Genomic DNA, 14,748 nt, shown 5'->3' on the forward strand with positions numbered 1-14,748 from the left:
AAACTAACTCCACAGCAACAGGTTTTGGGTTGTACAGTGTTTTTATTAAAATGTGAGTTATTAATACTTGTAATAAATTCAAAGCAAGTATTCAAATATATTCATGAAAACATGCTATAATACTTTGAAACATGTAATATGTATTTATATAGTATATGTAAAACATATGGAATTTTGTATAAGTAATGGAATTGACCCTATCGGTAACATCAAGGCAGTTAAGCAGCTTTTTTTGTAAAAATAGTCTGTATAAATTCTTCCAGTATATCTTATTCCACTGCTGCCTTCACACTGATGAAAACATCAGTATTTATAAGAAAATTGTAAATTAGAGTTTTGGTCCTATCTAAAATCTGTTGTCTGATATGGGGACTTTTCAAGATATTTGCAAAATACTTTCATGCAATTAGTAGGCATGTATTCATAGCATATGCAACTCATGGTATGTTTACCTTAGTTCCTTTGTTAGATAAAACAAGAGAAAGGTCTACCTTTTCTTTTTTCTTTTTTGGTACTGGGGATTGAACTCGGGGGCACTTACTCCCTGAGCCATGTCCCCAGTACTTTTTTATATTTTATCTAGAGATAGGGTCTCGCTGAGTTGCTTAGTGCCTTGTTGAATTGCTGAGGCTGGCTTTGAATTTGTGATCCTCCCTCCTCAGCCTCCTGAGCCACGGGATTATAGGCCTGTGCCACCACGTCTGCCAAGGTGCACCATTTCTTTTCATTTAATCTTGTTTTTCATTTGATGGTAGTGAATATCAATACTTTTAGGGAAAAATAAAATTTGTTTATTTGTATCAAATGAGCATTTGTATCAAATGATCAAAAAAAAATTTGTTTATTTGTATCAAATGATCATTCTCCAAAAATTGGATAAACTTTAGACTTTGGATCTGTGACTTCGAATAAATGCCATGTGATAAAATTAGCCAATAATTATATAAACATTTACACTGCCATATTTTATGTGTATATATTTTATTATATAAAAAGTTTTCATACTTACTAATTTTTCTAGATGAGTTTCCTAGAAGTAATATGTGCAGCAGTAAGAAAGTATTACCATTCTCAAATTAAGACGAGACTTTGATTCAGAAAGGTCTTTTGACAGTGCATGATAATCAGAAGAGGCAGAATTAGGAACGCTAAGTTCCTTTTGCCAAACTTTTATCCAAACTCTTTTTATTAAATTCAATTGTTCTTTGTTAAAATACAGTTTTCCAATTCTGGAGTCATTTAAAACCAATTAATAAATACTTGAAGTCCATAAAAAGCATAAAAACTGCCTGTGTTTGAATGAGTGATAGCATACCTTCCCTCAGTCTGGCCGCAGTGAGATTTTGTCCAGGAGAAGTTGATACAGAAAGACATTTCACATCACCTCTACTTACTGATCCATGGCTTTGGTGTTTCCTGCATCACACACATCTTTTTTTGTGGGGAACTGGACATCTGGCAGTTGGGGTGGTTGGGCAGCTGGCATGAAGTAAGTGCACATAAAAATGTCCATGGGTGTTTTTTCTTGACAACAGTCTTCAAACTTAGAATTCTTTGTGGATAAGTTGTCACATATTTTTACTGTGTGTTCAGGCAGCTACGAAAGTAATGGTGAGTTTGTGAATTGTTAGCTTCTTTGTTGGTCAAATAAGGCTTAGGCTTACAAGTCCAGGCCTCGTGTTTAGGAAAGTAAGTGTGATGCTCTTAGAAAGTAAATTGGTCACAACACATGGGAAGGCAATTTATCAATATATACTAAAAGCTTTAAAAATTGTACAACTTCGTCTTTAAGAATTCATACTTAGAAAATAATTATGGACAAAGGGAAGACTTAAAATAAGGCTACATAATACAGCTCTACTTAAAATATTGGAAAATAAACATAACTTAAATACAATAATAGAGTTAAATTGAAATATGGTATGTCTGGGGAGATAGATGTAATACATATAATAAGTATATGTAATAGAGTCCTATATAGCCATTATATGTCATTATAGAAAACATCTAGAAACAATCATGCATTTTGATGGAAAAAGACAACACAATGCATCTATTGCTGAAGAGGTTGATAAGATTTTGGAGACTGATTGTTGTGGTTTGGATGTGAAGTGTCCCCCAAGAGCATACATGTGAGATAATGCAAGAAGGCTCAAAGGAGAAATTATTGGATTGTGAGAGTCTTAATAACCAAATCAGTGAATTAATCCCTGATGGGATTAACTGGGTAGTAACTAGAGGCAGGTGGGGTGTGGCTGGAGGAAGTGGTTAATTGGGGGTGTGGCTATAGGGTATATATATTGGAGCTGGAGTCTCTCTATTTCATGATCACCATATTGTGAGCTACTTTCCTCTGCCACACTCTTCCGCCATGATGTTCTGCCTCACCTCGAGCCCCAAGGAATGGAGCCAGCCTTCTCTGGACTAAGACCTCTGAAACCATGAGCTCTCAAATAAACTATTCCTACCTTACAGTTGTGCTGGTTGATCCTTTAATCACAGCAGTGAAAAAGCTGATTAAAACACTGAACTTCACATAAAGCAATTATCCCAGTTTACATATGCTCAGGACAATTATGGAACTTGAAAGTGGTGAAAAAATTTGAAATGCCCATCAAGTTATGAAAAGTGTTAGTAAAAATATTAATAGCCTCTAATAGTATAATGATTACAGCACTAATAGGATTTTATGTAATAATGACATTTATCTGTAACTGCTCTGTCCTATAATGTTGTGCAGTTGAAATGTGGCTGTGTGACTAAAGAACTGAATTTTAAATTATGTTCAATGTACATACATTTAATTTTTGTTAAAATTAAAGTTATATAGTATCCCTATGAAGCTAACTGTTACTGTACTGTACACTTCAGATAAAGGGTTTGGGATTGAGGTCTCATGTCTTTTCATGTTGAATTTGTCTTGTATTAGTTGCATGGTCTCAAATTTTTGTCCCTTGTTAATCTTGTTTTATCATCTGGAAAATAAACTGAAGAATATATTGATATCACATAGGATACATGTGAAGATCCATTAAAATAATACACATGAAAAGCAGCTTAAAGAGCCTGCCAGGGAGAGCACAGCACTCCCTACTAGGCACATGATGGAGATAATAGGGATTGCCTTACCTCTTTGGCCATGCAATCCTCAGAAGTAGACTCACAGCATTTGGAGAGGATTCTAGTAATATCTTCAGCTAGTGGCAAAACATCCTCCAGATCAGCAGTAGGCACTTTCTGGGCTAATTTGATGAGATGACTAAATAGTTGAAAATGAATCTGTTAGTTGAACACATCCTCAGTTTTCTTGGTTTCATTATGTACATACTTCCTAGAGGAATAATGTACTTTCAACTCTTTGATTTCAACAGATGCACGGAGCACATCTGTACATGCTAGAGCCTACATATCAAAGCTGCACACTCAAAATTAAACTATCCCACATGAGTCTTTTCAGATTTTCAATGCTCAAAGGCAGCTTCTCTTCTGGTCCAATCTACACAATAAAAGCATGGCTTTAAGCTGCTGGATCTAAAATGGCAGTAAAGAAAGCACATCTTTCTATTCATGAGGCCAATGTTGTGTTTTTATAGCCTCTTAGTATTTACAAAAAGTTTTATAAGTTTACTTAGAAATTGTAGGTAAAAGAAGTAAAGAAAGACCTTTGGCCCTTTACTAAAGAGTAAATAAATGTTGATATTTGGGGTGTGCAGTGCTTAAGCATTTTATAAGGGTGTGAAGGGGATTATTCTATACTCTTTTTATATTTGATTTTTTCACTTCCATATCAGGAATATCATAATAAAATAAAAAATAAAAGCTACTCCAACACCTGGAGACTAAATAAATGAACAATGGGTTGCAAAAGATATCAAGGAGGAGAGTAAAAAAATTTTAGAGGTAAATGAGAACACCGATACAAAATATCAAAATCTCTGGGACACCATGAAGGCAGTTCTAAGAGGAAAGTTCATTGCATGGAGTTCATTCCTTCAAAAAAGAAAAAGTCAACAAATAAATGACCTAACATTGTATCTCAAAGCCCTAGAGAGAGAAGAACAAATCAACCCCCAAAGCAATAGGAAACAGGAAATAATTAAAATCAGAGCAGAAATCAATGAAATTGAAACAAACAATTGAAAAAACAAAAAGTTGATTCTTTGAAAAACTAAATAAAATTGATAAACCATTAGCTATGCCAATGAAGAGAAGGAGAGAGAAAACTCAAATTACTAACATCGTGATGAAAAGGGAAATATTACTACAGACACTATAGAAATATAGAAGATAATTATAAATTATTTTGAAAATCTGTACTCCAATAAAATAGAAAATACTGAAGGCATCAACAAATTTATAGAGGCATATGATATGCCCAAACTAAACCATGATAATGTACACAATTTAAAGAGATCAATTTCAAGCAAGGAAATAGAAGTCTCCTTCAGAAGCCCATCAACCAAGAAAAGCCCAGGACTGGATGGATATAAAGCTTAGTTCTATAAGACCTGTAAATAAGAACTAACACCAATACTTCTCAAACTATTTTATGAACTAAAAAAAAGAGGGAATACTTCCAAACACATTCTATGAAGTGAATATCACCTTGATTCAAAAACCAGACAAAGACACATCAAAGAAAACTTCAGACCAATATCTCTAATGAACATAGATGCAAAAATTCTCAATAAAATTCTGGCAAATTGAATACAAAAACATTTCAAAAAGAGAGTGCATCATGATCAAGTAGGGTTCATCCCAGAAATGCAAGTTTGGTTCAACATACAGAAATCAATAAATGTAATTCATCATATCAATAGACTCAAAGATAAAAATCATATGATTATCTCAATAGATACTGAGGAAGCATTTGATAAAATACAGCCTCTCTTCATGTTCAAAAATTCTAGAAAAACTAGGGATAACAGGAACATACCTCAACATTGTAATGGCTATCTATGCTAAGCCCCACACCAACATCATTCTAAATGGAGAAAAATTGAAAAATTCCCTCTTAAAACTGGAACAAGACAGGGACGCCCTCTATTACCACTTCTAATTAACATAGTTTTTGAAACCCTAGCCAGACAATCAGACAGACAAAAGAAATTAAAGAGATACAGATAGGGAAAGAAGAACTGAAATTATCACTATTTGCAGATGATATGATTCTATACCTAGAAGACCTGAAACATTCCACCAGAAATCTCCTAGAACTAACAAATGAATTCAGCAAAGCAGCTGGATATAAAATCAAGACTCATAAATCAAAGGCATTTCTGTACATCAGTGACAAATCTGCTGAAAGAGAAACTAGGAAACCACCCCCTCAAACAACCACAACAACAACAACAACAAAAACTTGGGAATAAACTTAACAAAAGAGGTGAAAGACCTCTACAATGAAAACTACAACACGTTAAAGAAAGAAATTAAAGAAGACCTTAGAAGATGGAAAGATCTCTCTTGTTCTTGGATAGGCAGAATTAATATCATCAAAATGACCATACTACCAAAGGCACTATACAGATTCAATGCAATACAATCAAAATCCCAATGGCATTCCTTATAGAAATAGGAAAAGCAATCATGAAATCATCTGGAAAAATAAGAGAACCAGAATAGCCAAAGCAATCCTTAGCAAGAAGAGTGAAGCAGGTGGCATTCCTATACCAGACCTTAAACTATAGTACAGAGCAATAGTAACAAAAGCAGCATGGTATTGGCACCAAAATAGACTTATAGACCAATGGTACAGAATACAGGACAGAGTCTAATCCACATAACTACAGTTATCTTATATTAGACAAAGGTGTCAAAACCATACATTTGGAGAAAAGATAGCCTCTTCAACAAATGGTGCTGGAAAGACTGGAAATCAACATGTAACAAAATGAAATTAAAGCTTATCTCTCACTACACACAAAACTCAATTCAAAGTGGATCAAGGACCTAGGAATTAAGCCAGAGACCTTGAGCCTAATGGAAGAAAAAGTAGGCCCAAATGTCCATCATGTCAGATTAGGCCCCAACTTTCTTAATAAGACTCTTATAGAGTAAGAATTAAAGCCAAGAATCAATAAATTGGATGAATTCAAACTAAAAAGCTTCTTCTCAGCAAAAGAAATAATCAGTGAGGTGAATACAGAGCCTACAGAATGGGAGCAAATCTTTACCACAAGCATATCAGATAGAGCACTAATCTCTAGGGTATATAAAGCACTCAAAAACCTTAACACCAGAAAAACAAATAACCCAAACAATAAATGGGCCAAGGAACTGAACAGACACTTCTCAGAACAGGATATTCAATAAATCAACAAACATGAAGAAATGTTCAACATCTCTAGCAATTAGAGAAATGCAAATCAAAACTAAGATTTCATCACACTTTGGTCAGAATGGCAGCCATTAAGAATACAAACAACAATAAGTGTTGGCAAGGAGGTGGGGGAAAAGGCACACTCATATATTGCTGGTGGGTCTGCAAATTGGTGCAGCCAACATAGAAAGCAGTATGGAGATTCCTTGGAAAACTTGGAATGGAACCACCATTTGATCCAGCTACCCCAGTCCTCGGTTTATACCCAAAGGACTTAAAAATTGCATACTTCAGGGACACAGACACATTAATGTTTATAGCAGCACAATCACAATAGCTAAATTATGGAACCAACCTAGATGCCCTTCAGTATATGAATGGATAGGGAAACTTTGTATATATATATATATATATATATATATACTTTGTATATAAACACACACACATACATACACACACAATGGAGCATTACTCAGCATTAAAAGAGAATAAAATCATGGCATTTGCAGGTAAATGGATGGAGTTTGAGAATATAATCTTAAGTAAAGCAAGCCAATCCCAAAAAACCAAAGGCCAAATGTTTTCTTTGATGAGGATGCTGACTCATAATGTTGATGGTGGGGGAGCATGGGAGGAGTGAAGGAACTTTAGATAGGGCAAAGGGGAGGGAGGGAAGGGAAAGGAGAGAGTAAGGCAGTAGGAATGATACGGGAATGAGTTAGACATCATTACCTGAAGTACATGTATGAAGACATGAATGGTGTGAAAATACTTTGTGTACAACCAGTGACTTGAAAAATTATGCTCTATTTGTGTAATATGAAATGAATTACATTCTGTTCATCATGTGTAACAAATTAGAATAAATAATAAAAATTATTACAGTTAAAAGCATCCATTAAAATGACATTGTGTGCTTCATAATGTTATGTACTAAGGACACATATCACTTATTTAGTATTCCTGTTAACAACATCACTTGAATTTAATCTTTAAGAAACACTGAAAGAATCTAAATTGAGAGACATTCCATAAAACAAATGGTCTCTACTCTTAAAAATGTCATAAACATGAAAAAATGAGTAAATAAAAGCTGAAGAATTATTTTGGATTAATAGACTGAAAAGTAGTAAAACTCAAATTCAACTAGTGATCCTGAATTGAATTTTGAACTAAGGAGGAGAAACATATTAGATCATTGAGACAGGTGGTAAAAATCAGAGTAAAATTCATAGATGAGATAATATTATATCATATAGAAGTCAACATTCCTGATTTTGGCAATTGTATTGGGTGATTAAGTAAGTGGATTTCCTTATTATTAGAAAACAGGGAAATACACACCAAAACATTTAGGAGTGAAGTGGTATTATGAGGGGTTGGATGTCTAAGAAAAAAAATTCTTCACAGACAAGGATATCATTAAGACTTCTTTTTTAGAATTGTGATGAAATGCAACATTAAATTTAGCATCCTGGGGCTGGGGATGTGGCTCAAGCGGTAGCACGCTCCCCTGGCATGCATGGGGCGCTGGGTTTGATCCTCAGCACCACATAAAAATAAAATAAAGATGTTGTGTCCACTGAAAACTAAAAAATAAATATTAAAAAATTCTCTCTCTCTCTAAAAAAAAGTTAACACCCTAATCATTTTTATATTTCAGTAGTGTTAATCATATTCACATTGCATTGCACTGTATCTCCACAACTTAACCTTGCAAAACTGAAACTTTATATCCATTAAACACTGTTTCATCTCTCTCTGGTCCTAGTCCCTGGCAATTACCTTTCTTTATTTTGTATGATTTTAACTACTTTACATAGTTCATATTAGTGAAATTGTATACTATCTTTTAGTGACTGACTTATTTCACCTAGCATCATGTCCTCAAGATTTATCCATGTTGTAGCACGTGATAAGACTTTTAAAAGACTATAATATTCCATTGTATGCATATTTAACATTTTCTTTAGCAAGTCATCTGTCAATGAACATTTGGTTTGTTTTCATCTCTTGGCTATTGTAAATAATGCTGCAATGAACGTGGGTGGGCAAATAGCATTTAGAGATCTTTCCTGGAATTCTTTTAAATAAATATATAACTTGAACCAGAATTTCTAGATCATATGGTAATTCTATTTTTTTTTTTTTTTTTTTTTTTTTTTTTTTGGTGCTGGGGATTGAACCTAGGGCCTTGTACATACAGGTAATTCCATTTTTAGGTTTTAAGGAATTTCCACTCCATTTTCTTTCATGGATGCACCATTTTAAATTCCCATCAACAATGCACAAGTATTCTGACTTCTCTGCACCCTCTCTAACATTTTCTATTTTCTGCTTTTTTGATTGTAACAATCTTAATGGGTATAGGCAATATCTCATTGTGGTTTTGATTTGCAATTCTCTTATGATTAATGATGCTTAGCATCTTTTCATATACTGTTGACCATTTTTATATTTTGCTTTGGAGAACTGTTTATTCATGTTTAATTGTTTTTTGTTGGCGTGGTATAGTATTTCCTTATGTATTCTGAGTATTATAAGATAATATTCAATATAAGATGTGACTTGCAAATATTTTTTCTCATTTTGTAGGTTGCCATTTCACTCTCTTTGTTATGTTCTTTGAACAGAAGTTTTAAGATTTGGTATAGTTCCATTTATTTATTTTTGCTTTTCTTGTCCATGTATTGGTGTCATATCCAAGGAATCATTGCCAAATCCCATACCCTGAAATTTTCCATTTTATTTTCTTCCAGGAGTTTTATAGTTTTAGCTCTTACATTTAGATATTTAATTCATTTTTGTATTTGTATATAATATAAGGTCAGAATAAAACTTCTTTATTTTGCATGTGAATATCCAGTTTTCTCAACACTATTCAATGAAGAAACCCTTTTCTTTATTGTGTAGTCTTGGGACCTTTATTGAAAATCATTTGGCCATATATAAAAGAGTGTATTTTCAGGTCTTCTGTTTTGTCCCATTGGTCTATATATCTGTTTTAAGGCTAGTACCACACCATCTTGATTATTGTTGCTTTGTAGTGGGTTTTGAAATAAGGACTTATTTTGTTGTAGTTGTTGTTGGTACCAGGGATTGAACTGAGGGGTGCTTAACCACTGAGTCACATTCATAGTCCTCCTTTTCTATTTTTTATTTTAAGACAGGGTCTTGCTATGTTAGAGACTGATTTTGAACTTTTGATCTTCCTGCTACAGCATCCTGAGTTTCTGGGATTACAGGTGTATGCCACTGTGCCTGGTGAAATCAGGAAATTTTTAGTTTCCAACTTTGTTCTTTTTCAAGATTGTTTTGACTGTTTGAAGTCTCTTAAGATCTTCTGAAGTCTCCCTATTAATTTTAGGATGGTGCTGTGGTTTGGAACTTGAATGTCTCGCAAAGGCCCATGGGTTAAATGCTTGATCCCAGGGTTGTGGCAACTGGAGATGGTGGAACCCTTAAGAGGTGGGGTTTAGTGGGAGGTCTTTATGTCATTGGGAATATGCCCTCCTTGGGGTAATGGAACCTCAACCAACCATTTCTCTTTTGTCTTCTGGCTCTGAAGTGAGAAATTTACTGTGCTATGTATGCCTACCATGATATATTAGTACAGAACCAAAGCAATGGGTCCAATTGATCATGGACTATGACCTCTAAAATTGTTGGCTAAAATAAGACTTTCCTCTTTATAAGTTAGTTATTCCAAGTATTTATTATTGTAATGGAGAGTTAACTAAGTTTTTTTTTCTATTTCTTCAAAAAACATTTCATTATAATTTAGAGAGAGATTGCTTTGAATACTAAGGGCATTTTAATAGTATTAAGACTACCAAACCACAAATGTGGAATTTCTTTCTATTTATTGTATCTTTTTTTTATTTCTTTGACCATTATTTGGTACTTTTCATAAAATAATTTTTACAATATAATTTTGACAAAGTTAATTCAAACATTTTTTATTCTAGGGACATTTATGAATTCACTAATATTTTTCTTATTAAAATATGGCAGCAATATTTTGTAGCTTAATCTTTGTTTAGACTGAATGTTACTTCTTTGGCGTAAATTCCTAGACACTGATGCATGTATAAAATAAAGGTAAATATGGGCTGGGGATGTGGCTCAAGCGGTAGCGCGCTCGCCTGACATGTGCAGGGCGCTGGGTTCGATCCTCATGACCATATAAAAATAAAATAAAGATATTGTGTCCACCTAAAACTAAAAAATAAATATTAAAAAAAATAAAATAAAGGTAAATAAAGTAATGTCTATTTGGTGACTTTATATTATAAATTCCTATGTTCTACATGCCAAACTCACTATCTTAATGTAAAAGGAAAACTAAAGGAAATACTGGAGATCATTGAATATGTGCATAGTTCTGTGGTAGTCTAGTTTCTATATTTCACCAACATCTGGGAGAATTCTATCATTAGGGATAGTGCAGAAGTAATGTTCTAAATGTGATGATGATACTTAATCTTTACCTGAGCCTTGATTTCTCCTTTCCATAAGCAGCATATTGTGAACAGACTCTATTTGACATAGTGGTAAGAAGAGAGAACTGTTTCATATGAAGTCTCTAGAAAAAAAAAAGTGACAAAATCTCATCAGATGGTCAGGATCCATTGAAAACAGTGTGCACAAATAGCAAAAACAGAGGTGTTAATTTTATGATTTTTTTTGATGACTAGAAAGCTGAAAATTGACAAAAGTAACAGTGATATCTCCTTTCCTGAGGTGGCATATTTATTTTCCAATTAACTGCATGTGAAGAAGACATCTGGGAACTCTTAATAAGTGCAAAACCTCAACATCTACCATGGTTTAAAAGAACATCATTACAAGAAGAAAAATAGCACATGACTATGTAATAAGCAAAACAGAACCTACCTCTTTCAAAAAGCATACAGTTGGGCTTGCGGAGGTACAGCAGGTTCCTACCATAGAGAGATAACTCTTGGTGTGACCAATTAAAAGTGGCAGAGGAGCTTGTCCATAATTACTGGAATATTCATACAAAAACCTATGGGAGGAAAATAGGATGGGTGATGCACTTTGCTAAGTGAACAAAGTGAACAAAGGGACCAGAACAGTCTCTTTGCTTCAAGCATATGCTCATAGGAACTAAGCAACTAGTTTTTTAAAAATATATATTTATTAAAAGACACTAGTCTTTTAATAAATATATATTTTTAAAAAACTAGTTGCCTTAGTTCCTATGAGATATGCTTGAAGCAAAGAGCTGTTTGTCCCTTTGTTCACTTTGTTCACTTAGCCAAGTGCATCACCCATCCATACTAGGTGTTTATTAAGCCATTTATTGAATTAATTACAATGAATGTACTTATCAGGTTTACTCGAATTTATTCTTATTCACCTCAGTTTATTATTCTGGATAACTGCTATGTATAAGCATACTTAATTGTTGAGAGAAATCATTTCAATTTTAAGGAGCACAAATCCATGGATTAAAAAGAAACTGAAGTCTTCGGCAAAATCCTTTTTGAAAATTTATAGGAATGGGCAAGCAAGTTATAAAATTATTACCAATTTGAATGACATTGCTTTTGATTTGTGCAATATATTATTTTTCTCATTTCCATAAATTGTCTTTTGCATTTTTTGTACATTTTTATGACTTTCTAAAACTAACATAATCAAGTATAGTTTGGCTCCTCATGAATGTTAAGCAATGAGAGGGTCAAAGTCACATGTTTACTTTTGTAGTGCATGTGTCGTGTTCCCAATGCCCTTTGTATGAATTCAGGATAAACCAGGAACCTTTCATTTTATCACTGCTGTTAAAAGCTTTTTAAAAGGGCCACATGATCAACATAATTGGTATTAGGAACATAGGACCTGGGGAGCTTTAAATGAAGAATTTGAGCTTGATGCTTGAAAGGGACACTGGGAGCTCTCATTCTCTCTTATGACATCAGTATAAACCAACCTCAGAAATCTTCCTGCCACTTGTATTCTGTAACTGCTGTTGTGAGCTGTTTCTGGAAATGTATAGGAGTGAGGGGGAAATAAAGCTGTTCCTCTCATATGCTTTCTTGGAAAGTATCTAGAAAGGACACAGCAATAAAGCTGCTTTGATTGTATGGATTACCTCTAGGATAAGGGTAGCCACAATAGGGGCTGGAAAATATGTCATGTTTGGACAGGGGATCCAAAGGATTCTGCTTCAGATAATATAACTAGGGTTTGTGGGTGGGAGTTTGGGAGAGTTGATTTCATCTCTGGGACAGACATAAACAATAGTCAGCACTGACAAGGAGATGAGCTGTCTTGGGTGAGAGTCAAGTTTCCATCATTGGTAGTTGTCTGGGTTCCTAGAAGAGGTGTTTGCATAGAGTATCTGGTTAGATTCAATTCATTTCAGATGTTTTTATGACCCAAAGTTCTTTTTATAATGAAAACAACTTACTGGTCAGCAAATCCCTTTGGATCTTTTCTGAATGCTTCACAGACTTCATCATTTGTTGGCTCCACATAGGTAGGAAATTCTTGTGGTTGGTGTTTCAGGGCAGCCATACAGAGCTTCCGTTCAAGCCCCTCTTTGGTACAGCATTCAGGAGTTCCTGGGTGTACTGGGAATGGAGAGTCACTTTCACAGGACTTGGCAGATAGTGCTGAGGTCTGCAAAGAGAGAAGAAAAAAAGAGAAACTTACACAATATGTGCAGACTTACAGGCTCGTAGTTCTCCATTCAGTATGACATCTTAGTCTATTTTTAAAAAATTGTTATCAGTAATCAAGTGTTTATACAAAAACTCCAGAGATTATTTCAAACCATGAAAAGTTGCACAAGTATAGTTTTAGGGAAGTATGGGGTCTTATTTATGTTAATAAGCGAGTCTCCTCAGAGTAGAACAAAAGGCAGAACCTTCATTAACAAATGGATATATGTTCTACTGCAGTCATTAGAATTTTATCCTTTGGCCCAGTGTTCCTCCATGGGGATTTTAACATCTCTGAGGAGGAGAGGGTCATTTGGAAAAGTTCCACTGATGATTCTGGAAAAGTTCCATTGATGATTCTCCATGTGTATTCTGTTGCGGTTATGCCCCTAAAAATGAAGACTTTCCCCTGCCCCCTTCCATTCCTTTATTACATGAACAGACTCTTGACACTTGACTGCTTTAGAGTTCTGTGTTGGTTTATATTTTATCTAATGGTTCTGGAGCATGCTTCTGCATCAGAATTATTTGTAGGGTATGGAAAAGTCAGAAGTGCCTGGCTTACACAACCCAGAAATTCTGATTCAGTAGGTCAAAGATAGGACTTGAAAATCTGGTTTTCTCAAAGTTTCAAGATTTGTTCTCAAGTGCAGCATGGGTTAAGAACCTCTGGGAGCTCTGTAATTGACTCAACATGGCCAAACTGATGCTTGAAGCACCATCAAAGCAATTGTAACAACAGAACATGTTCTTTTTAGAAATAATTTAATACTTAAAATGATAGAAAAGTGTTAGACATCATAGAAAAAAGAAGAATTAGAAATAGTTTTATGGAAAAATTACTTATGTGGAAAAATAATTTGATGTTTTTATAATTATTTTATATGTTGCTCATCTTTTTAAGGTAAAACTTCTAAAGACCTTTCCTATCAGTGAAGAAGAACAATGTGATGAATGAGTTTTGTTAACCAACTCTTCATCCTCATCCTTATCTACCGTATCAGCTTCTCAGAACTTAAGAATCAGGTTCTCTTTAAATTTTATATCTCCTATTAGATCATTTCCTTTTCCTTTTTATTTATTTCCCTGGCAACTTTTCTCTTTTGCCTTTTAAAAGTTATTCCCTTTCAAATAAAATTAGAATGTAAAAAAGTATCAACACTTCCACCCGCTGCCCCCCATTTTTCTAAATATCTTGAGTGAGCAGGAGGAAGAAAGGTGTCATGCAAAAAAAATGCCAACCTTACCCTTGTTTTCTTAAGCTCCAGGACTATAGAGACAGGTCACAATTTTGGATGCATTAACAAATAGATGAAATAAAATTTAAAATGTGCTGTGATGTTTTGACCATGGTTGACAGTTTGATGCTTGTTTAGTTTGAGACGATACAGAGGTGAGGTTGAAGTGACAATTATTTACGAGCATGGTGGTGGAAGAAAATTATTGTAGAATTCAGAGAAAGTAAATAGCCAGATAAAGCCATCTGTGAGTAAGAATATTTATTGTACAGAATCTGTTCCAATCAGATCTTTGAGCACTGTTTCTGCAAGCTAATAGGCCTTAGCAGAGAGACTAATGTGTCTGTGGAGGCCTTTATGAAAATGCCTCTAAATGTAATTTGCGTTGGGCCTGATTACTCTATTAGTAACTTGCTAAAACTACCCAGGCTTCACATTTTTCAATTGTTTATAGTTTGTACTCTGTCATTTCAGAAGTTTAATTTCTGCATATATACTA

At 34.2% G+C, this 14,748-nt stretch overlaps 1 protein-coding gene across 1 annotated transcript in view; it reads right to left on the bottom strand.

The window, feature by feature from the left end:
* The window catches only part of Gc (GC vitamin D binding protein), a 43,547-nt gene that overhangs the window by 7,025 nt on the left and 21,774 nt on the right, over positions 1 to 14,748 (bottom strand). The window contains exons 5-9 of the mRNA XM_076864035.1: positions 12,759 to 12,970; positions 11,219 to 11,351; positions 10,813 to 10,907; positions 3,130 to 3,259; positions 1,395 to 1,597 (exon numbers count right to left, since the gene is read on the bottom strand). Of these exons, the coding sequence (XP_076720150.1) occupies positions 1,395 to 1,597; positions 3,130 to 3,259; positions 10,813 to 10,907; positions 11,219 to 11,351; positions 12,759 to 12,970 (773 nt within the window). The remainder of the gene's footprint in view (positions 1 to 1,394; positions 1,598 to 3,129; positions 3,260 to 10,812; positions 10,908 to 11,218; positions 11,352 to 12,758; positions 12,971 to 14,748) is intronic.

The sequence above is a fragment of the Callospermophilus lateralis genome, chromosome 8 (assembly GCF_048772815.1).
Source record: "Callospermophilus lateralis isolate mCalLat2 chromosome 8, mCalLat2.hap1, whole genome shotgun sequence".
In the NCBI taxonomy this organism is placed as follows: Eukaryota; Metazoa; Chordata; class Mammalia; order Rodentia; family Sciuridae; genus Callospermophilus; species Callospermophilus lateralis.